The sequence below is a fragment of the Heptranchias perlo genome, unplaced genomic scaffold (assembly GCF_035084215.1).
Source record: "Heptranchias perlo isolate sHepPer1 unplaced genomic scaffold, sHepPer1.hap1 HAP1_SCAFFOLD_113, whole genome shotgun sequence".
Lineage (NCBI taxonomy): Eukaryota > Metazoa > Chordata > Chondrichthyes > Hexanchiformes > Hexanchidae > Heptranchias > Heptranchias perlo.
Window position 1 is genome coordinate 755,047 of NW_027138352.1, and position 24,193 is coordinate 779,239.

At 53.0% G+C, this 24,193-nt stretch overlaps 1 protein-coding gene across 1 annotated transcript in view; it reads left to right on the plus strand.

Moving 5' to 3' along the window:
- The window catches only part of LOC137307843 (collagen alpha-1(V) chain-like), a 522,869-nt gene that overhangs the window by 491,213 nt on the left and 7,463 nt on the right, over window positions 1–24,193 (plus strand). Inside the window, exons 55-65 of the mRNA XM_067976930.1 lie at window positions 386–439; window positions 1,441–1,548; window positions 5,707–5,760; window positions 6,632–6,685; window positions 8,287–8,394; window positions 9,810–9,863; window positions 11,622–11,657; window positions 13,728–13,781; window positions 15,090–15,360; window positions 20,611–20,723; window positions 22,170–22,238. Of these exons, the coding sequence (XP_067833031.1) occupies window positions 386–439; window positions 1,441–1,548; window positions 5,707–5,760; window positions 6,632–6,685; window positions 8,287–8,394; window positions 9,810–9,863; window positions 11,622–11,657; window positions 13,728–13,781; window positions 15,090–15,360; window positions 20,611–20,723; window positions 22,170–22,238 (975 nt within the window). The remainder of the gene's footprint in view (window positions 1–385; window positions 440–1,440; window positions 1,549–5,706; window positions 5,761–6,631; window positions 6,686–8,286; window positions 8,395–9,809; window positions 9,864–11,621; window positions 11,658–13,727; window positions 13,782–15,089; window positions 15,361–20,610; window positions 20,724–22,169; window positions 22,239–24,193) is intronic.

Sequence of the window (24,193 nt, forward strand, 5' to 3'; positions counted from 1 at the left end):
CACAGTGCAGCCCCTGAACGATGATGAAGAAACTGTCGAATGCAATGAGGGGTTGTTGGGGGAACACAAGTACTAATGAGCGTGGTGGACATAAATGGGGAAGTCTTCTTCACCGATGAAGGTTGATAGAATGGCGGAATAAGTTGCCGGGGAGGCCCACGGGGGTGGGCCCTGTAAACCGGTTGACTGGGGGGTGCGTCAGGGCGGATGTGGCGAGGTGGAGTTGACCTGCCATCACGGGACGTCTTGTTGGGGCCGAAAGGCCTTCTCGCATTTTCTGACGTCACCTCCCCATTCTCAGGTTTCCAGTGCTGGTGATGGTCCCTGTCCTTCTCCACCTCCGGGTGTAACATCTCGTTCTCTCTCTCTGTTTGTTTTCTCGCAGGGTCCGGCCGGAGCACGCGGTCCCGAGGGGCGAGAGGGAGAAAAAGGAAGCAAGGTAACGGGTTTCTGAGACCCCCCCCCCCCATCCTGGGGCCGTTCGCTCGAGTCGGTGCGGAGGTAGGGAGGGGACACGGTGCTGGGGTCGGGGAGGGTGGGCCATGCGGTGGAGCCTGCCACAGCCGTGCCCGTGGAGTGCAAGGCCTACCACTGGGAAGTGGTCCAACAGCCATTTCAAGAAGGCGAGGGGCAGCATCTGGTGCCCGAACGGTTTGCCTGGGCGCCCAGTCGGTAGACCAGCCTCCCGGCACCTCGGAGAGGCTTTGGTGAATGGAGGGAGAGGAGGCGACGTGGGGTGGACATCTGGACACCCTGGCCTTCAAGAGGACGGAGCAGCTGAAAACCAGCTCCCTTTCAGCAGCGGAATAATACCGAGTGCACTCTGAGGCTCCTGTTGCGCAGCTGCTGTAACCAGGAGCAATGCCACGGGAGACCCGCCGGTATGTCCGAGAGCTGGAGAGGGGTGAGCCTCAGGATGATTCTTTCCTGATCCCGGTGGATGAATCAGTGGCCGGTCGGTGTGACGGGCCTTCCCCTCTCGAATCTCCCTCTGGGGTGTTCCGTTTGGCCTCAGTGATCCCTTGTTCGGATCGAGGGGGGGAAAAAAACCCAACTCTCCGCCCCCCCACCCCGCCGAGCTCACTGCCCCCCGTTGTGGGAGTGCGCGGATATTGGCCGTGGACAGGGTGGGCTGTGCCTCACCCTTCTGGTTTATTTACAGGCCCACGTTTACGGTCGGGGTTGGCGTACGGAAGAATGGGCGACACAGCAGAGGTCGGGGGTGGGCGGCGGGGGGGTTCCAGTCACCTGGCCAGGAGCCAGCGGCTCGAGGAGCGGAGAATGGGGGCGGGCGGGGGGGGGGGGAGGGAGGGAGGAGAGGAGAAGATGGCTCCAAACCGTCCGATTGGCCATGTCGCGGGGCGGCCGAGCGGCCGTGGGACCTGATGCTGCAGGTTTCCATTCGTTAACCTGTTGGCTGTTTCTTTGCTTTTATTTCAGGGTGAATCTGGTGCAGCAGGACCTCCTGGGAAGGTTGGTCCTGTCGGCCCGCAGGGCACCCCAGGGAAACAGGGTCCCGAGGGTCTCCGGGGCATTCCTGGTGCTGTGGTGAGTCCTGTTGGTCGGTGAGGAGGGAGGGGGTTTCAGACATCGGTTGTCACGCGTGTGCGTTCTGACAGGGAACTGCTCAGCGAACCTCTTAAAGGTGTCCCCTGAGCCGCGACTGACAACAGTTTAACTGGTGGAACGGTGAGGGATGTCTCGGTGGGTTTTTGCGCTCTGGTGAGACAGCGATAAAGACCCTCGTCCGTTCCTTAACTCAAAGGCTGCACCCCAGAACACGATAGAAGTTTCTCTTTCACCTTTCTCAGTGACTGCCTCAGTGATTCAGCTCATTGAAGTCACGGAAGGAGGCCATTCGGCCCACCGTGCCTGGGCCGGCTCTTTGAAAGAGCTTTCCAATTAGTCCCACTCCCCTGCCCTTTCCCCGCAGCCCTGCGTTTTTTCCTTCTCAAGTATTTATCCGATTCCCTTTTGAAAGTTATGATTGAATCTTTCAGGCAGTGAATTCCAGATCAGAACAACTCGCTGCGTTAAAAAAAAAAGACTCATCTCCCCTCTGGTTCTTTCGCCGATTGTCTTAAATCTGTATCCTCTGGTCACCGACCCACCTGCCAGTGGAAACTGTTTACATAGAACTACATGGAATGTACAGCACAGAAACAGGCCATTCGGCCCAACAGGTCCATGCTGGTGTTTATGCTCCACACGAGCCTCCCCCCTCCCGACTTCATCTCACCCCATCACCATATCCTTCCATTCCTTTCTCCCTCATTTGTTTATCCAGCGTCCCCTTAAATGCGACTCACCTCAACCACTCCTTGTGGGAGCGAGTCCCACATTCTCACCACTCTCTGGCTGAAGACGTTTCTCCTCAATTCCCTATTGGATTTATTAGTGACTCTCTTATATTTATGGCCCCCTGGTTCTGGTCTCCCCCACAAGTGGAAACATCTGTACGTCTACCCTATCGAACCCCTTTCATAATCTTAAAGCCCTCTATCAGGTCGCCCCTCTGCCTTCTCTTTTCTAGAGAAAAGAGCCCCAGCCTGTTCAATCTTTCCCGATAATATATCCTCCCAATTCTGGTATCATCCTAGTAAATCTTATTTGCACCTTCGCCAGTCCCTCGGGATAGTTTCTCCCTCTTTACTCTCTCAAAACCCCATATTATTTTGAACGCTTCTATTAAATCTCCCCGTAACCTTCTCTGCTCTAAGGAGAACAATTCCAGCTTCTCCAGTCTCTCCACATATCTGAAGTCCATCACCCCTGGAACCATTCTGGTAAATCTATTTCTTGGAATGTGGATATTTACCGTTTGCCGTACATCAGTCAGGGATCAGTACCGAGCGTCCGCTGTACAAGTTGAGGCAGGACGGGGTGCACTTCCTCTACGAGTCTGTGAGGGTGGAGTGTGCGCAAACCCTCACGCACAGGAGGCGTGCGCGGCGTCTCATGTACGCGATGAGCCCCCGCGTTGGGGGAGGGAGCTGAGCTGCGTGGGTCAGAACAGGTGCCCGCCCTGTGTGGGTACACGAGGTGGGGACAGAGGTTCACGCGATGGGACAGCCCGCCCCAGAGTAGGAGACCAGTGCGGCACGGAACCCTTCCGCGCCGCTGAACGCGGCGGAAGAGCTGTGAATCCTGCCCGACTGCTTGAGGTGGGAGAGGCGCCCAAGGGTGCTTCTCCCCGGCCTTCGCTACTGCTGATCTACCGCAGGTGGCCTCTCGATCAGCCTCTGCGTTCCTCGATACAGGAGTGTGCAGATCCGGTACAAGTGCACGAGGTGGGGAGGACGTTTCCCAGAGGAGTCTCCATCAGGTGGAGAGGTGTGTGAACCCATGAGTACATGGGATTGAAGAGGTGCAGCCACTGCGCAGGGGAGGTGTACACGCTATCAGTTTGAACAGTGGAATTCTGAGTTCTCGCGCTCACACTCTCTCCCTCTCGTGCTGTCTCTTGTGTCCTCGCTCTCTCTCCCGTACCCTCGCTCTCTCTCCCGTACCCTCGCTCTCTCTCCCGTACCCTCGCTCTCTCCCTCTCGTGCTGTCTCTCGTGTCCTCGCTCTCTCTCCCGTACCCTCGCTCTCTCTCCCGTACCCTCGCTCTCTCTCCCGTGCCCTCCCTCTCTCTCCCGTGCCCTCGCTCTCTCTCCCATACCCTCACTCTCTCTCCCGTGCCCTCGCTCTCTCTCCCGTGCCCTCCCTCTCTCTCCCGTACCCTCGCTCTCTCTCCCGTACCCTCGCTCTCTCTCCCGTACCCTCGCTCTCTCTCCCGTACCCTCGCTCTCTCTCCCGTACCCTCGCCCTCTCTCCCGTGCCCTCCCTCTCTCTCCCGTACCCTCGCTCTCTCTCCCGTACCCTCGCTCTCTCTCCCGTACCCTCCCTCTCTCTCCCGTGCCCTCGCTCTCTCTCCCGTGCCCTCGCTCTCTCTCCCGTACCCTCGCTCTCTCTCCCGTACCCTCGCTCTCTCTCCCGTACCCTCGCTCTCTCTCCCGTGCCCTCCCTCTCTCTCCCGTACCCTCGCTCTCTCTCCCGTACCCTCGCTCTCTCTCCCGTACCCTCGCTCTCTCTCCCGTACCCTCGCTCTCTCTCCCGTACCCTCGCTCTCTCTCCCGTACCCTCGCTCTCTCCCTCTCGTGCCCTCGCTCTCTCCCTCTCATGCCCTCACTCTCTCTCCCTCGCGCCCTCACTCTCTCCCTCGCGCCCTCGCTCCCTCTCTCTCGCTCCCTCGCTCTCGCGTCCTCGCTCCCTCTCTCTCGCTCCCTCGCTCTCGCGTCCTCGCTCCCTCTCTCTCGCGTCCTCGCTCCCTCTCTCTCGCTCCCTCTCTCTCGCATCCTCGCTCCCTCTCTCTCGCTCCCTCGCTCCCTCTCTCTCGCTCCCTCTCTCTCGCTCTCTCTCTCTCGCTCCCTCTCTCTCGCTCCCTCTCTCTCGCTCCCTCTCTCTCGCTCCCTCTCTCCTCTCTCTCGCTCCCTCTCTCTCGCGCCCTCGCTCCCTCTCTCTCGCTCCCTCTCTCTCGCTCTCTCTCTCTCGCTCCCTCTCTCTCGCGCCCTCGCTCCCTCTCTCTCGCTCCCTCTCTCTCGCTCTCTCTCTCTCGCTCCCTCTCTCTCGCTCCCTCTCTCTCGCGTCCTCGCTCCCTCTCTCTCGCTCCCTCTCTCTCGCATCCTCGCTCCCTCTCTCTCGCTCCCTCGCTCCCTCTCTCTCGCTCCCTCTCTCTCGCTCTCTCTCTCTCGCTCCCTCTCTCTCGCTCCCTCTCTCTCGCTCCCTCTCTCTCGCTCCCTCTCTCTCGCTCCCTCGCTCCTCTCTCTCGCTCCCTCTCTCTCGCGCCCTCGCTCCCCCTCTCTCGCGCCCTCGCTCCCTCTCTCTCGCGCCCTCGCTCCCTCTCTCTCGCGCCCTCGCTCCCTCTCTCTCGCGCCCTCGCTCCCCCTCTCTCGCGCCCTCGCTCCCCCTCTCTCGCGCCCTCGCTCCCCCTCTCTCGCGCCCTCGCTCCCCCTCTCTCGCGCCCTCGCTCCCCCTCTCTCGCGCCCTCGCTCCCCCTCTCTCGCGCCCTCGCTCCCCCTCTCTCGCGCCCTCGCTCCCTCTCTCTCGCGCCCTCGCTCCCTCTCTCTCGCGCCCTCGCTCCCTCTCTCTCGCGCCCTCTCTCGCGCCCTCGCTCCCTCTCTCTCGCGCCCTCGCTCTCCCTCTCTCGCGCCCTCGCTCCCTCGCTCTCGCTCCCCCTCTCTCGCGCCCTCGCTCCCTCGCTCTCGCTCCCTCTCTCTCGCGCCCTCGCTCCCTCTCTCTCGCGCCCTCGCTCCCTCTCTCTCGCGCCCTCGCTCCCTCTCTTGCTCTCTCTCTCGCGCCCTTGCTCGCTCTCTCTCTAGTGCTCTCTCTCTCGCAAACTCTCTCATGCTCTCCCTCACACTCTCTCACACATTCTCTCTGTCTGTATCTGTCTCTGTCTGTCAATCTCTTTCTGTTTCTCTGTCTGTTTCTCTCTTGCTCTCTCTCTATCTCTGTCTGTCTGTCCCTCTGTCTGTCTGTCTCTTTTTCTCCTCTCTCTCTCTGTCTGTCTCTTTTTCTCCCCCCTCTCTCTCTGTCCCTCTCTTTTTCTCCCCTCTCTCTCCATCTGCCTGTCTCTCTTCTTTTCTTGTCTCTCTCCTTTTCTCCTCTCTCTGTCTCTCTGTTTTATCTCCTATTGTTACTGATGACTTTCTTCCTTTGACAGGGTGAACAAGGATCTCCTGGAATCTCTGGACAGGCTGGACCTCCTGGTCCAATGGTACGTAAACTATGCTGGCATTTCACCTCTGGCCCATACTGCCTGTTGGGACATCCAGGCCAGTCAGGGATACAGAGATAGGTTTGATACATGAAGCCACTGGTTGTGAACAAGATGTAGCTCTGAGCTCCATGAATCCAATGAGATGGTTCTGTGAGCATTAATTCTTAGGGTAATCTGTCAGTCTCTGAGTAGGATTGTGGGTCTTGTGAATGTATCTGGGTGGGCTTATGGGGCATGTGGATGTATCTGGGCGGATTTTCAGGTACCTGAGTGTATTTGGGTTGGTTGTCAGGTATATCAATGTATCTGGGTGGATTTTCAGGTACATCAATGTACTTAGGTTGGTTTTCATGTATATCGATGTACTTGGGTGGATTTTCAGGTATATCAATATATCTGGGCAGATTTTCAGGTACCTGAGTGTATTTGGGTTGGTTGTCAGGTACATCAATGTACTTAGGTTGGTTTTCAGGCATATCGATGTACTTGGGTGGATTTTCAGGTATATCAATATATCTGGGCAGATTTTCAGGTATATCCATGTATCTGGGCAGATTTTCGGGTATATCCATATATCTGGGCGGATTTTCAGGTATATCCATGTATCTGGGCAGATTTTCAGGTATATCAATGTATCTGGATGGACTTTCATGTATATCAATGTATCTGGGTTGGTTTTCAGGTATATCAATGTATCTGGGTGGATTTTCAGGTATATCAATGTATCTGGGTTGGTTTTCAGGTATATCAATGTATCTGGGTTGGTTTTCAGGTATATCAATGTACTTGGGTTGCATTACTGTGTTGTGCACCATACTGTAGACTTATGATGATAATTGTTCTCCTGTTTGATTCCTCTGTTCTGTAGGGACCACCGGGTTTACCTGGCTTGAAGGGAGATGGTGGTGCTAAGGGAGAGAAGGTAAGACTTCCCAGTCACACCTGCAGTGTTCCAAAGGATGGGCAGATTTCATTGCGGGGGGGGGTCACACAGGTTATGAACACCAGCCTCTCACTCATCTCATACTGAAATCTAGAAAGATGGGCCTTTCACTTCCCCTGTTGGGAAGTGTGCTCCCTAAGGATTGGTCATGGACCAGGAAGTACCAGCAAGTATCTGGAATGTCAGCTCATTCCACGGCGATTGGTGTGATCTCGAGGAATCAGCACGGCGTCCCCTCAAAAACCGGGCTGAGGGTCCAAAACGCAGCAATGCTGCCACCTCTTGACACTGGATGTGCGGCAAATGCCCTGTGAGGTAATTTGACACATTCTACGTGTGATCAACAACAACTTGCATTTATATAGCGCCTTTAACAAAGTAAGACGTCCCAAGGCGCTTCACAGGAGAGATTATCAGACAAATACGGAGATTTTAGAACAGGTGCTCAAAAGTTTGGTCAAAGAGATAGGTTTTAAGCAGTGTCTGAAAGAAGGAGAGAGAGGTGGAGAGACGGAGATGTTTAGGGAGAGAATTCCATAGCTTAGGGCCTAGCCAAACACGGCCACCAATGGTGGAGCGATTAAAATCGGGGGTACATAAGATGCTAGAATTTAAGGAGCGGAGAGATCTCGGAGGGTTGTAGGGCTGGAGGAGGTTACAGAGACAGGGAGCAGGGGCGAGGCCATGGAGGGATTTGAACACAAGGATAACAATTTTAAAATGGAGGCATTGCCGGACCGGGAGCCGATGTATCTGAGTCTATGTTTGTCCCTCTCTGGTCCCTGTATCTGTGTCTATGTTTGTCCCTCTCTGGTGCCTCTATCTGTGTCTATGTTTGTCCCTCTCTGGTCCCTGTATCTTGGTCTATGTTTGTCCCTCTCTGGTCCCTGTATCTGAGTCTATGTTTGTCCCTCTCTGGTCCCTGTATCTGTGTCTATGTTTGTCCCTCTCTGGTCCCTGTATCTTGGTCTATGTTTGTCCCTCTCTGGGCCCTCTATCTGGGTCTATGTTTGTCCCTCTCTGGGCCCTCTATCTGTGTCTATGTTTGTCCCTCTCTGGGCCCTCTATCTGTGTCTATGTTTGTCCCTCTCTGGTCCCTGTATCTGTGTCTATGTTTGTCCCTCTCTGGGCCCTCTATCTGGGTCTATGTTTGTCCCTCTCTGGTCCCTGTATCTGAGTCTATGTTTGTCCCTTTCTGGGCCCTCTATCTGTGTCTATGTTTGTCCCTCTCTGGTCCCTGTATCTGTGTCTATGTTTGTCCCTCTCTGGGCCCTCTATCTGGGTCTATGTTTGTCCCTCTCTGGGCCCTCTATCTGTGTCTATGTTTGTCCCTCTCTGGTCCCTGTATCTGTGTCTATGTTTGTCCCTCTCTGGGCCCTCTATCTGGGTCTATGTTTGTCCCTCTCTGGGCCCTGTATCTGTGTCTATGTTTGTTCCCCTCTGGTCCCTCTATCTGGGTCTTCGTTTGACCCTGTGTGAATCATATATTTGTCGTTCTGCAGTTCTGTATTGACCAGTTTGTGATGCTACTTTTACTCCCTTTAATTTCACATGTTCACCCCTCTGTGTTTCTGTTTCAGGGTCACCCTGGTCTCATTGGATTAATTGGACCTCCAGGAGAGCAGGGAGAGAAGGGAGACCGAGGTCTCCAGGGTCCTCAGGGAATAGAAGGTCATAAAGGAGACAATGTAATTACCCACATTCTCCAGGGTTCAAAACTGGCACCAGTTTCCTGCAGCATTTTAGTAACAGTATTTATTACCGTGTCTGTGTTGTGCTATTACAGAATGAAATCGTTACAGCTCCCCGAAGGTCCCAGGTTCAATCCTGGTCTGCGCTGTGTCAGCTGGTATCAGCCACTTGGCCTCAGTGCCGCTGGGCAAGGGTGGAGTGAAATTGCTTGTTGAGTGTGTGTGGGCCTTGGATCCATGGTGGGCTGCGATACCTCGACACTCACTCAGCTCTCACAGGAAGAACGGCCATTTGCTTGAGTTCCTGAATGACTGTCAACTCTTGTGTGAAGGTGTCGGTCCCTCGCGGGGTCGGGGTCCCTCGCAGGGTCGGGGTCCCTCGCGGGGTCGGTCCCTCGCGGGGTCGGTCCCTCGCGGGGTCGGTCCCTCGCGGGGTCGGGGTCCCTCGTGGGGTCGGAGTCTGTCGTGGGTTCGGTCCCTCGCAGGGTCGGGGTCCCTCGCGGGGTCGGTCCCTCGCGGGGTCGGTCCCTCGCGGGGTCGGTCCCTCGCGGGGTCGGGGTCCCTCGTGGGGTCGGAGTCTGTCGTGGGTTCGGTCCCTCGTGGGGTCGGGGTCCCTCGTGAGGTCGGTCCCTCGTGGGGTCGGGGTCCCTCGTGGGGTCGGTCCCTCGTGGTGTTGCGTTTTTACAATGTTAGACTAAGTGTTCTACTATTAGAGCAGTATGCTGTGACTGTGTTACGCTGCAGCATTGGACTATTTACAGTGTTTAGAGTATTACAGTGTGAGGCTATTACACCAAAACACTATTAGCTTTAGACAAGTTTGATACTTGTATATACTGGTTGGTTCTGGGAGACATTTAAAGACATGGAAAGAGAGGCTTACAGACAACTTGGGAGATGTACAGAACAAAAATGAGAGCAACACAGAGAGTGACAGTGAGTGTGAGTGACAGTGAGTGTAAGTGATGGAGGGGGGGAATGATGGAGGGAGAGAATGATGGAGGAAGGGAGTGATGGAGGGATAGAGGGAGGGAGTGACGGAGGGACGGAAGGAGGGAGTGACGGAGGGACGGAAGGAGGGAGTGACGGAGGGAGGGAATGACGGAGGGAGGGAGTGACGGAGGGACAGAGGGAGTGAGTGAGTGACAGATAGCAAGAGAGTGAGTGACAGACAGAGAGGGAGTGAGTGACGGACAGACAGACAGACAGACAGAGAGAGAGAGACACATACACACACACAGAACCAAGTGCAGAAAAAGGGAGACAGAAAGAATAGAAATTGAGAGAGAAGCAGAGAAACATTTTTCCATGAGCCCCACCACAGGGATCACCAAGTTACCTAAAGCAGTAAAGAGCTTCCCTCGTGCTCAATGGCGTGTTTATTTTTCACTTTTTCTTCTCCTTGACCCTAGGGTATTTCTGGTGGGAGTGGCCCTTCGGGTCCTTCAGGTCCTCCTGGTTTACCGGTAAGTTTAACCACCGCTCGGAGATAACGCTGTTTAATGGCACTGAGCTCAAGAGCATCACCGTACCCGGCAGTAACTTAGCCCGGCAGTAACTTACCTCCTCCCACCCTACTTCATCTCACCCTATCAGGTTAGTCTCAGCTTAGATTCTGCCGAGACTTGCCCTGGTCCAGTGGGCCTGGGTCCCCAGGATCAAACTGCTGATACTTTAGGTACCAGCTGGCAACCTCAGTCAGAGGGGATATTGGATGGTTGCCGTGGGAAATGGGAAAACGCCTCTCTGCTGCTGGAGGGGGCACTCTTCTAAAATTGGGGCTGGGGCACATTGTTGAGACAGTGTAGAGGGAGCTTTACTCTGCATCTAACCCTGTACCTGCCCTGGGAGTGTTTGATGGGACAGTGTAGAGGGAGCTTTACTCTGTATCTAACCCGTGCTGTACCTGCCCTGGGAGTGTTTGATGGGACAGTGTAGAGGGAGCTTTACTCTGTATCTAACCCATGCTGTACCTGCCCTGGGAGTGTTTGATGGGACAGTGTAGAGGGAGCTTTACTCTGTATCTAACCCGTGCTGTACCTGCCCTGGGAGTGTTTGATGGGACAGTGTAGAGCGAGCTTTACGCTGTATCTAACCCGTGCTGTACCTGCCCTGGGAGTGTTTGATGGGACAGTGTAGAGGGAGCTTTACTCTGTATCTAACCCGTGCTGTACCTGCCCTGGGAGTGTTTGATGGGACAGTGTAGAGGGAGCTTTACGCTGTATCTAACCCGTGCTGTACCTGCCCTGGGAGTGTTTGATGGGACAGTGTAGAGGGAGCTTTACTCTGTATCTAACCCGTGCTGTACCTGCCCTGGGAGTGTTTGATGGGACAGTGTAGAGGGAGCTTTACTCTGTATCTAACCCGTGCTGTACCTGCCCTGGGAGTGTTTGATGGGACAGTGTGGAGGGAGCTTCACTCTGTATCTAACCCGTGCTGTACCTGCCCTGGGAGTGTTTGATGGGACAGTGTAGAGGGAGCTTCACTCTGTATCTAACCCGTGCTGTACCTGCCCTGGGAGTGTTTGATGAGACAGTGTAGAGGGAGCTTTACTCTGTCTCTGACCTGCGCTATACCTGCCCTGGGCGCGTTTGACAGGACAGTGTAGAGGGAGCTTTACTCTGTATCTAACCCGTGCTGTTCCTGCCCTGGGAGTGTTTGATGGGACAGTGTAGAGGGAGCTTTACTCTGTCTCTAATCTATGCTGTTCCTGCCCTGGGAGTGTTTGATACTGACACGAGCGGTCGATTGTCCTGTTCCTGCCTCCGAGGCTGTCGGTTTGCCCGGGAGCCTTGAGTACAGGGACATTGGACAGAGAGTTCATGTCCACAAGGGAGCCTGCCCGATTCCCCGACATTCCCTGTGCCCAGGTGATCCAATATCCACAGGAACAGGAGAACCTGCCGCGGGTACACGAAATGGAAGTGTGTTTCGTTCCCCTGCACCGATATCCCTTCACCTCTTTGTGAAAGTTTCTACCTGGAGAAGCACAAACTTGACAAGAAACATGGAGGTTGTCTCCTACCTGCTGATACAGAGGCGTCAGTATTTCTAAACCTAGGTACACGTGGTGATGTCATCCACGATGCAATGGTCCATATTGGAGTTCCTTCAGTTGGTGCTGCTGCGCCCTTTAAAGTGCGGGACTTTGCTGACGGGCAGGCACTCAAACTTTCACTGCAGTCTCCCTCACTTTGTGTTCCTTTTCTCTCCTCCTCTTCCAGGGTCCCGCTGGTCCGAAAGGTTCGAAAGGTTCTATGGTGAGTCGACCCTCTTCACAGTTACATCCTGAGCCAGTTGTTGAAAGCAAAACGCGATCGCAGATCTAGAGGACGCAAACGGAAAAGGAGAGTTTCTTGTTTGGGGAAGAATGTTTCCCTCCACGGAATACTGGACTCCCAGGAGAAGCAATCAGTTGATATTGCGTCAATGAAGCTCTTTGAAAAAAAAGAGATGGGTGAACGAGACTGAGGGTTTGTAGTGAGAAGTGTAGATGGAGACGATCGTGTACTCGATAGATCACTTCAGTAAAGTACTGAGGGAGGTGCTGCACTGTCAAAGGTGCCGTCTTTCGGGTGAGACGTTAAACCGAGGCCCCGTCTCCCCTCTCAGGTGTTCGTAAAAGATCCCATGACACTATTTCGAAGAAGAGCAGGGGAGTTCTCCCCAGTGTCCTGGCCAATATTTATCCCTCAACCAACATCTAAAACACATGGTCATCACCTCATTGCTGTTAATGGGATCTTGCTGTGCACAAATTGGCTGCCGCATTTCCAACATTACAACAGTGATCACACTTCAGAAGTACTTCATTGGCTGTAAAGCGCTTTGAGACGTCCTGAGGTCGTGAAAGGCGCTATATCAATGCAAGTCTTTCATGATCACAATGGTTCCAGTTCATTCAGGGGCCATGGGAATGTGATCTGTGGATTGCGGCTTGCCGAGATTGGGCAGTGTTGTTTCTAATGTTAAGACTGTTGCCCCGGAGTTTTCACCAAAGTTAACTGCTGTCACTCACCTCGCTTGGAGTATTAAGCAGGCTGGGGGGAGCCCATGATGTGCGAATTGTACATGATCTATTGGAGAAAGTAGCCGAATGGCCTTTTGCTCATTCAGGCTTCCCTCTTGTGTCTCATATGGATGTATTCGCCCAATAAATTCATTGGCTCCACTCTCCCCTCACATTCAGAAGAATCCATCCAAAGCTTCAACGTTCGCGGGAGGCTCACATGTCACTTTGAGCAGGGATTGGAGTTATACCGTGAACTCGCAGCTGCGTGAGGCTGGCCTTTGTGGGTGGTGCGGGCGAGGCAGGGGAGAGGAAGAGAGGGGAAGGGTTCTCAAACTGCCTGGTTTTCATCTGCTCGGGAGCCAGATGGGAACCGTCCCTGCTGAGTTACACTGCGATGTCCCCCTTTTTATCCGTGCAAGAGCAGTGGGCGTGACCACAGCCTGGGTCTGGGTGAGGGTGAGTTTTGGGAGGTAATCGACACGGGACTCTCTCACCGCTCGTTGAGATGAGTTTCACTCGTGCTCAGGCACGCTGCCGCACGAATCACTCTGCAGAGGAATCTCGGTGCCGAGACTCGGGAATGAGGTTTCCGATGATGCCGGAGCGTCTTGGCGTCCAGTTCCTGCAGGAGGGTTCTCCCGATCCCTCGCCGTTTTCTCAGGGCTTTCCACCGGGGTTACGCCGGGAGATCGGGAGGACGCCCTGGTCCTGGTTCTGTCAGTTTCTGAGGGGCGGGCGCTCGACTAAACGATACTTGTAACGTGTTTGTGTGAAACTCATTCACCCGGGTTCACACGTTCGTTGAAATGGGGAGCAGAGGCACTTCAGGTGCAAGTGTTGACCAAAATGTTCCAACTATGACAGCACCTCAGCCCCAACGTTGAAGAGCAGTATTGTACGACCAAGGGAGCGCTTATTAAAGGGAGAGTGACCCACTGTTCTCCTCCTCCATCTCTTGCCTTTGTTTTCTCCAAGATCTCTGCACTCCTCCAATTCTGGCCTCTTGTGCATCCCTGATTTTAATCGCTGCACCATTGGCGGCCGTGCCTTCAGCTACATGGGCCCTAAGCTCTGGAATTCCCTCCCTAAACCTCTCCGCCTCTCTCTCCTCCTTTAAGACGCCCTTTCAAACCTACCAGTTTGACCAAGCTTTTGGTCACCTGTCCTAATATCTCCTTATGTGGCTCGGTGTCAAATTTTGTTTGATAATCACTCCTGTGTGGCGTCTTGGGACGTTTTACTGCATTAAAGGGGCTATATAAATGCAAGTTGTTGCTGTTATGTTTAAATGTGTCTTCTCTCCCTCTGATTTATACAGGGTAATGCTGGTCCAAAAGGCGAGCGAGGTGTTCCTGGTCCTCCTGGTATTCCTGTAAGTCGGACTTTCTTACGTTCTCTGCCCTTTCACTCCTACACATGAAGACAGTGCCGTAGTAGATAGCTGTTGCGATGAGGTTTGACCCAGCTGAGAGAATCTGGGGAGAGGCGTAGTCTCCGATGGGTCGGACCGTCTCCTGGTGCAAAGGTAGACGTCAGGATGGCCACTTTTCTCCGCTGTGTCGTACTCTCCAATTATCCATTCCCACCTCGTCCGGGGCTGCCCACCTACCTCCGGTGAGGACAAAGAGCAGAAATCTACAGTTTCCAGACAGCCTTTCCTGTATAGAAGTGAGATTGGGGCAGGCTGGTACAGTGGGTGAGACACTGTCGTTTCAGTTCACGGCTCTGGGTTCAAATCCAGCCCAGAATGATCTGATGAAAATCTCCTTCCAGAGACCAGCAACTCACTCAGAGATGCCACAAAGACGGCTGATTCTAAAAATAGATATTTCACTAGCGCAATTAAGAATGCTGCACAAACTCAACTGGGACAGTGTAGAGGGAGCTTTACTCTGTATCTAACCCGTGCTGTACCTGCCCTGGGAGCGTTTGATGGGACAGTGTAGAGGGAGCTTTACTCTGTATCTAACCCGTGCTGTACCTGCCCTGGGAGCGTTTGATGGGACAGTGTAGAGGGAGCTTTACTCTGTATCTAACCCGTGCTGTACCTGCCCTGGGAATGTTTGATGGGACAGTGTAGAGGGAGCTTTACTCTGTATCTAACCCGTGCTGTACCTGCCCTGGGAGTGTTTGATGGGACAGTGTAGAGGGAGCTTTACTCTGTATCTAACCCGTGCTGTACCTGCCCTGGGAGTGTTTGATGGGACAGTGTAGAGGAAGCGAATTTTTGTCTCCGTATTACAGGAAAGAGGTAGAATTATTGGGGTCCAGTGGATGGATATGAGGCTGTTCCCCGAAGTTAGAAGGCTGAGTTATGCGGAAAGATCATCCGCCCCGGGACTTGTCTCTCTGGTTCGTAGCATGATTGGGGGGCGGTGGAGAGCTTGACAGTGGTCTGGAGAACTTGGATCTAAGAAAGTTGTCCCCTGTTGGGCAAAGGATTCAAGGAGGAGGGCAGGGGGTTAGGGTGGCACAGTTAAAAGTATCGGGTACCAAAGACAGAGGGCTGCCTTCGAGCGAGGATCTGTGCTGGGAGTGCCGGGTCGCTGATTAACTCTCAGATCCCTCTCGTGCTATCGATGCTCTGGGCATCTCCTCAGGGTTTCGAGGGGACAAGTCCGCCCACCAATTGTCACCTGCCGCCCACGTCGCTATCTCTTCACCGTCTCGTCTTCCTCAGGGTCCCTCAGGCGAAGTCATTCAACCACTGCCCATCCAGAGGCGCAAGAAGAGCAAGCGATCGGTGCCCATCGATGGAAGCCAGATCATGTCGGACGAGCTGATGATGGGAGACCAGATTCTCGACTATGCCGATGGAATGGAGGAGATATTCGGATCCCTGAACTCGCTGAAAGTGGAGATCGAGCAGATGAAACACCCCATCGGAACAAAGGAAAATCCAGCCCGTACCTGCAGGGACCTGCAGCTCTGCCATGAAGACTACAAGGATGGTGAGTACCCGTGAAATAATAAATCTCACTGTCCTGTTGGGCAGGTTCACCCGGCCTGAAACGGAAGGCGGTGGGACAGCACAGCCACTCCACCAAGTTCACACTTCCGTCCCTGGGAATCACAGGCAGTGGGTGACTGAGAGTCTTAGGACTCACGGAGACTGGGACTCACGGAGACTGGGACTCACGGAGACTGGGACTCACGGAGACTGGGACTCACGGAGACTGGGACTCGTGGAGACTGGGACTCACGGAGACCGGGACTCGTGGAGACTGGGACTCGTGGAGACTGGGACTCGTGGAGACTGGGACTCACGGAGACTGGGACTCGTGGAGACTGGGACTCGTGGAGACTGGGACTCGTGGAGACTGGGACTCACGGAGACTGGGACACACATACTCTGGGACACGCAGACTCTGGGACTCACGGACTCTGGGACTCACATACTCTGGGACTCACGGAGACTGGGACTCGTGGAGACTGGGACTCGTGGAGACTGGGACTCACGGAGACTGGGACTCGTGGAGACTGGGACTCACGGAGACTGGGACACGCAGACTCTGGGACACGCAGACTCTGGGACTCACGGACTCTGGGACTCACATACTCTGGGACTCACGGAGACTGGGACTCACGGAGACTGGGACTCACGGAGACTGGGACTCACGGACTCTGGGACACACATACTCTGGGACTCACGGAGACTGGGACACGCAGACTCTGGGACTCACGGACTCTGGGACTCACGGACTCTGGGACTCACGGAGACTGGGACTCACGGAGACTGGGACTCACGGAGACTGGGACTCACGGACTCACGGAGACTGGGACTCACGGAGACTGGGACTCACGGACTCTGGGACTCACGGAGACTGGGACTCACGGAGACTGGGACTCACGGACTCTGGGACTCACGGAGACTGGGACTCACGGAGACTGGGACTCACGGAGACTGGGACTCACGGAGACTGGGACTCACGGACTCTGGGACTCACGGAGACTGGGACTCACGGAGACTGGGACTCACGGACTCTGGGACTCACGGAGACTGGGACTCACGGAGACTGGGACTCACGGAGACTGGGACTCACGGACTCTGGGACTCACGGAGACTGGGACTCACGGAGACTGGGACTCACGGACTCTGGGACTCACGGAATCTGGGACTCACGGAGACTGGGACTCACGGAGACTGGGACTCACGGAGACTGGGACTCACGGAGACTGGGACACACGGACTCTGGGACTCACGGAGACTGGGACTCACGGAGACTGGGACACACGGACTCTGGGACTCACGGAGACTGGGACTCACGGAGACTGGGACTCACGGAGACTGGGACACACGGACTCTGGGACTCACGGAGACTGGGACTCACGGAGACTGGGACACACGGACTCTGGGACTCACGGACTCTGGGACTCACGGAGACTGGGACTCACGGAGACTGGGACTCGTGGAGACTGGGACTCGTGGAGACTGGGACTCACGGACTCTGGGACACGCAGACTCTGGGACTCACGGAGATTGGGACTCACGGACTCACGGAGACTGGGACTCACGGACTCACGGAGACTGGGACTCACGGACTCACGGAGACTGGGACTCACGGAGACTGGGACTCACGGACTCTGGGACTCACGGACTCTGGGACTCACGGACTCTGGGACACGCAGACTCTGGGACTCACGGAGACTGGGACTCACGGACTCACGGAGACTGGGACTCGTGGAGACTGGGACTCACGGACTCTAGGACTCACGGACTCACGGAGACTGGGACTCACGGAGACTGGGACTCACGGACTCTGGGACACGCAGACTCTGGGACTCACGGACTCTGAGACTCACGGACTCTGGGACTCACGGACTCACGGAGACTGGGACTCACGGACTCTGGGACACGCAGACTCTGGGACTCACGGAGACTGGGACTCACGGACTCTGGGACTCACGGAGACTGGGACTCGTGGAGACTGGGACTCACGGAGACTGGGACTCACGGACTCTGGGACTCACGGAGACTGGGACTCACGGAGACTGGGACTCACGGAGACTGGGACTCATGGACTCTGGGACTCACGGAGACTGGGACTCACGGAGACTGGGACTCACGGAGACTGGGACTCACGGAGACTGGGACTCACGGAGACTGGGACTCATGGACTCTGGGACTCACGGAGACTGGGACTCACGGAGACTGGGACTCACGGAGACTGGGACTCACGGAGACTGGGACTCACGGACTCTGGGACTCACGGACTCTGGGACACACGGACTCTGGAACTCACGGACTCTGGGACTCACGGACTCTGGGACACACGGACTCTGGGACACACGGAGACTGGGACTCACGGACTCTGGGACTCACGGACTCTGGGACTTATTGCCTCGGTTGGGTTAGTCTCAGGACTGCCTGTAATCAGAACTCATTGGGATAGATTTTGACTTTGGAATCAACGGAAATAAACATCGGGAGTGATATAAAACGGGCTGCCAATCCGCTATCACCCGCTTTACGCTGTCGCACAAAGTCAAGATCTACCCCATTGACTCGTGGACGCGTGGACTCTGGGACTCGTGGACTCTGGGACTCCTTGCCTCAGTTGGAGCTGAGCTGGATCTGGCCCTCATTGAGAGTGAAGTGCTCTGATCCTAGTGATGAGGGTAACCTGATAGCATCTGCCTTTTACTGTTGAGGTCACATTGGCGATCCCTCGGGAAAGCACTTAAAGTGCCAGCCTGGATTATGGGCTCAAACCACTGACGGTGGATAAGCAATGGTGAACATTTAAAGAAATAATTCATAATTCTCAACGAATATACATTCCCTTGAGGAATAAAAACTCCACAGAAAAGTGATCCAACCGTGGCTGACTAGAGAAGTTAAGGATAGTATTAGATTAAAAGAAGGTGCTTACAATGTTGCCTGAGGATTGGGAGGGTTTTAGAAATCAGCAAAGGATGACCAAGAAATTGATAAAGAGGGAGAAAGTTTAATATGAGAGTAAAGTAGCAAGAAATATAAAAACAGATTGTAAAGAGCTTCTACAAGTATGTAAAAAGGAAGAGAGCAGCGAAAGTAAACGTGGGTCCCTTAGAGGCAGAGACAGGAGAAATTATAATGGGGAATAAGGAAATGACAGAGACGTTAAACAAATATTTTGTATCTGTCTTCACAGTGGAAGACACAAAAAAATACCAGAAATAGTGAGGAACCAAAGGTCTAATGAGAGTGAGGAACTTAAAGTAATTAATATTAGTAAAGAAAAAGTACTGGAGAAATTAATGGGACTAAAATCTGATAAATCCCCTAGACCTGATAGTCTACACCCTAGGGATTTAAAAGAGGTGGCTGTAGAGATAGTGGATGCATTGGTTTTGATCATCCAGAATTCCCTAGATTCTAAAACGCTCCCCGTGGATTGGAAAGTAGCAAATGTAACCCCACTATTCAAGAAAAGAGGGAGAGAGAAAACAGGGAACTACAGGCCAGTTAGCCTGACATTAGTCGTAGGGAAAATGCTAGAATCTATTACTAAGGACGAAGTTACAGGGCACTTAGAAAATCATATTATGATTAGGCAGAGTCAACATGGTTTTATGAAAGGGAAATCGTGTTTGAACATTCTATTAGAGTTTTTGAGGGTGTAACTAGCAGGGTGGATAATGGGGAACCAGTAGATGTAGTATATTTAGATTTTCAAAAGGCATTCGATAAGGTGCCACATAAAAGATTGTTACACAAGATTAGGGCCCATGGGATTGGAGGTAATATATTAGCATGGATAGAGGATTGGTAAAGGGACAGAAAAAAGGAGAGTAAAAATAAACGGGTCACTTTTGGGTTGGCAGGCTGCAATTAGTGGGTTACCGCAAGGATCACTGCTTGGGCCTCAGCTGTTTGCAATGTATATCAATGACTTAGATGAGGGGACCAAGTGTAATGTATCCAAGTTTGCTTATGATACAAAGCTAGGTGGGAGAGTAAGCTGTGAGGAGTCTGCAAAGGAATATGGACAGATTAATTGAATGGGCGAGAAGGTAGCAGATGGAGTATAATGTGTGGAAATGTGAAATTATCCACTTTGGTAGGAAGAATAGAAAAGCAGAATATTTTTTTGAAAGGTGAGAGACTAAGAAATGTTGGTGTTCAGAGGGATTTAGGTGTCCTTGTACATGAATCACAGAAAGTTAACACAAAGGCACAGCAGGCAATTTGGAAGGCAAATGGTATGTTGGCCTTTATTGCAAGGGGGTTGGAATATAAGAGTAAGGAGGTCTTGCTGCAATTATATAGGGCTCTGGCGAGACCACCTGGAGTATTGTGTACAGTTCCCATGTCCTTACCTAAGGACGGATATACCTGCCTTAGAGGCAGTTCAATGAAGGTTCACTAGATTGATTCCTGGGATGAGAGGGTTGTCCTATGAGGAGAGATTGAGTAGAATGGGCCTATACTCTCTGGAGTTTAGAAGAATGAGAGGTGATCTCATTGAAAGATATAAAATTCTTAGAGGGCGTGACAGGGTCGTTGCTGAGAGGCTGGTTCCTCTGGCTGTTTTCCGCTGGAGAATCCAGAACTAGGGGTCATAGTCTCAGGATAAGGGGTCAGCTATTTATGACTGAGATGAGGAAAAGTTTCTTCACTCAGAGGGTTGTGAATCTTTGGAATTCTCTACCCCAGAGGGCTGTGGGTGCTCAGTCGTTGAGTATTTTCAAGACTGAGATCGATAGATTTTTGGACACTAATGGAATCAAGGGATATGGGGAATGGGCGGGAAAGTGGAGTTGAGGTTGAAGATCAGCCATGATCTTATTGTAAGGAGTCGCTCAACACCAGGTTATAGTCCAACAGCTTTATTTGAAATCACAAGCTTTCGGAGCTTTGCTCCTTCATCAGGTGCAGTGCACAAGCTGTTGGACTATAACCTGGTGTTTTGCGACTCCTTACATTTGTCCACCCCAGTCCATCACCGGCATCTCCACATCATGATCTTATTGAACAGCGGAGCAGGCTCGAGGGGCCGTATGAGCTACTCCTGCTCCTGTTTCTTGTATTCTTAACCATCACTACCAAAAACAGATTGACTGACCATTTGTCTTCTGTGGCTGTTTGTGGGACCTTACTGTGTGCAAAATGGCTGCCTGGTCTGTCCACAGTGATTGTCTCCAGGTTTTTCTGTCTCCAGGGTTCTTTAATTGGATGTGGTTTTTACACTGTGTTCTCTCCCTCCTCCTCCCCTCAGGTGAATATTGGATTGACCCGAACCAGGGCTGCTCAGCCGATTCCTTCAGGGTTTACTGCAACTTCACAGCTGGTGGAGAGACCTGCCTCTTCCCAGACAAGAAATCCCAAGGGGTGAGTGAAGACTCTGCATCATCCTGGACAAATCTCGGTCCATCACACGCACACGTACACGTACACAAACACACGTACACAAACAAACATACACATACCTCCACAAGTACACACACACACGTACACAGATACACGTACACACACACAGACGCACATGTACACATATAAAAACATACACGTGCACACACTTAAACACATACATGTACACACACATGTACGCCTACACATGCACATGCACACACTCACACATACACGCGTATACACACACACACACACACACACATGTGTACACAAAATTATGGGTCAAAATCCTGGAATTCTGTACCTAACAGCACTGTGGGAGAACCTTCACCACATGGACTGCAGCGGTTCAAGAAGGCGGCTCACCACCACCTTCTCAAGGGCAATTAGGGATGGGCAATAAATGCCGGCCTCGCCAGCGACGCCCACATCCCATGAATGAGTTTTTAAAAATGCATATGCACATGCACGTGCGCACACACGTACTCAAACACACACAAAAGCATACACATATATACAGGTACGCACATGCACACACACATGTAAACACACACATGTATTCAAACACACATTAACACACATGTGCGCACACACATGAACACACACACATACATTCATGTACACACACATATTTACACACACGCACACAGGAATGCGCGCACACAGGTGCGCAGGCACACACACACCAAGTCACGCCCACGAGCACACAGCAAACACACACGTCCACATGTACACCAACACATACCCAGACACACGCCTACACATGCCCACCCACAAACGTGCCCACGCCCACCAACACAAGCACATGCCCACCAACACACATGCACATTCACACACCCACTCACACCAACGCACACACCCACTCACACCAACGCACACACCCACTCACACCAACGCACACACCCACTCACACCAACGCACACACCCACTCACACCAACGCACACACCCACTCACACCAACGCACACACCCACTCACACCAACGCACACACCCACTCACACCAACGCACACACCCACTCACACCAACGCACACACCCACTCACACCAACACACATGTCCACTCATGCCAACACACGCGGACATGCACACACCGACACACGCGTCCACACACACCAACACACAAGCACATGCCCCCGCAGAAAACAGACACACCAACACACACACCCACTCACACCAACACACAAGCACATGCCCCCGCAGAAAACAGACACACCAACACACACACACACACACACACACTTTCTCTTTCTCACTCTTTCTCTTTCTCTCCCTCTCTCTCTCTCGCTCTCTTACCCACAATCTGGTACCATGTGGTTCATGGGGAATACTGGGTGGGGAATCCTCACACTTGTACTGTTGGTTCTGACTCTGACTGAGACTTTGAAAGTCCATCAGACTGCCTCACTTTCTGATTGTGATCTCCAGGTGAAGATGTCCTCGTGGAACAACGAGTACCCTGGGGCCTGGTTCAGTGAGTTCAAACGAGGGGCACAGGTAAGGAATGGGAACTAAGCGGGGCAGGTGAGGGAGACCGGGCCACAGTGGTATGTGTATGTACATGTGTGGATATGTTTATATGTGTGCGTGATGTGTGTGTATGTAATGGGCATCTGGGTGAGGTAGGAGAGGTCACATCAAGACAACCAAACCACGGGGATGAATTAATCATCAGGACAAGAGGACGGCAGCATAGAAAATCATAAGATGAACACCCAAGGCCCAATTTTACACATCAATCAGAATATTAAATCCCGGACCTGGGTCCAGCCTGTTACCCCATTGGCCCCATTATTTCCTCTCTTTAATCAGATCCCGGAGGTCCTGTTCCAATCTAACGTTAGTTTCATTCATTTTCTAACTGACGCGTTCAATGGTGAACTTATTTTCCTCATTTTGTTTGTCCTCAATTTCAAATCTATTTACCTGGAAAGTGTGGCTTCTGATAGGCGAGCAGCACTCTCACCTCGGGGTCAGGAGGTCGTGGGATCAAACCTCACCCCCGGATTGCTGACATTACAGTCAGGTCTGAGGGAGTGTAGTGCTGAGGGAGTGTAGTGCTGAGGGAGTGTAGTGCTGAGGGAGTCCTATTTTGTCTGAGGGAGTGCAGTACTGAGGGAGTCCAGTATTGTCTGAGGGAGTGCAGTACTGAGGGAGTCCTGTATTGTTTGAGGGAGTGCAGTACTGAGGGAGTCCTGTATTGTCTGAGGGAGTGCAGTACTGAGGGAGTCCTGTATTGTTTGAGGGAGTGCAGTACTGAGGGAGTCCTGTATTGTTTGAGGGAGTGCAGTACTGAGGGAGTCCTGTATTGTTTGAGGGAGTGCAGTACTGAGGGAGTCCTGTATTGTCTGAGGGAGTGCAGTACTGAGGGAGTCCTGTATTGTTTGAGGGAGTGCAGTACTGAGGGAGTCCTGTATTGTCTGAGGGAGTGCAGTACTGAGGGAGTCCTGTATTGTTTGAGGGAGTGCAGTACTGAGGGAGTCCTGTATTGTTTGAGGGAGTGCAGTACTGAGGGAGTCCTGTATTGTCTGAGGGAGTGCAGTACTGAGGGAGTCTTATATTGTTTGAGGGAGTCCTGGATTGTTTGAGGGAGTGCAGTACTGAGGGAGTCCTGTATTGTCTGAGGGAGTACAGTACTGAGGGAGTCCTGTATTGTCTGAGGGAGTACAGTACTGAGGGAGTCCTGTATTGTCTGAGGGAGTACAGTACTGAGGGAGTCCTGTATTGTCTGAGGGAGTGTAGTACTGAGGGAGTCCTGTATTGTCTGAGGGAGTGTAGTACTGAGGGAGTCCTGTATTGTCTGAGGGAGTGCAGTACTGAGGGAGTCCTGTATTGTCTGAGGGAGTACAGTACTGAGGGAGTCCTGTATTGTCTGAGGGAGTACAGTACTGAGGGAGTCCTGTATTGTTTGAGGGAGTACAGTACTGAGGGAGTCCTGTATTGTCTGAGGGAGTGTAGTACTGAGGGAGTCCTGTATTGTCTGAGGGAGTGCAGTACTGAGGGAGTCCTGTATTGTCTGAGGGAGTGCAGTACTGAGGGAGTCCTGTATTGTCTGAGGGAGTGCAGTACTGAGGGAGTCCTGTATTGTCTGAGGGAGTGCAGTACTGAGGGAGTCCTGTATTGTCTGAGGGAGTGCAGTACTGAGGGAGTCCTGTATTGTCTGAGGGAGTGCAGTACTGAGGGAGTCCTGTATTGTCTGAGGGAGTGCAGTACTGAGGGAGTCCTGTATTGTTTGAGGGAGTGCAGTACTGAGGGAGTCCTGTATTGTCTGAGGGAGTACAGTACTGAGGGAGTCCTGTATTGTCTGAGGGAGTGCAGTACTGAGGGAGTCCTGTATTGTCTGAGGGAGTACAGTACTGAGGGAGTCCTGTATTGTCTGAGGGAGTGCAGTACTGAGGGAGCCCTGTATTGTCTGAGGGAGTGCAGTACTGAGGGAGTCCTGTATTGTCTGA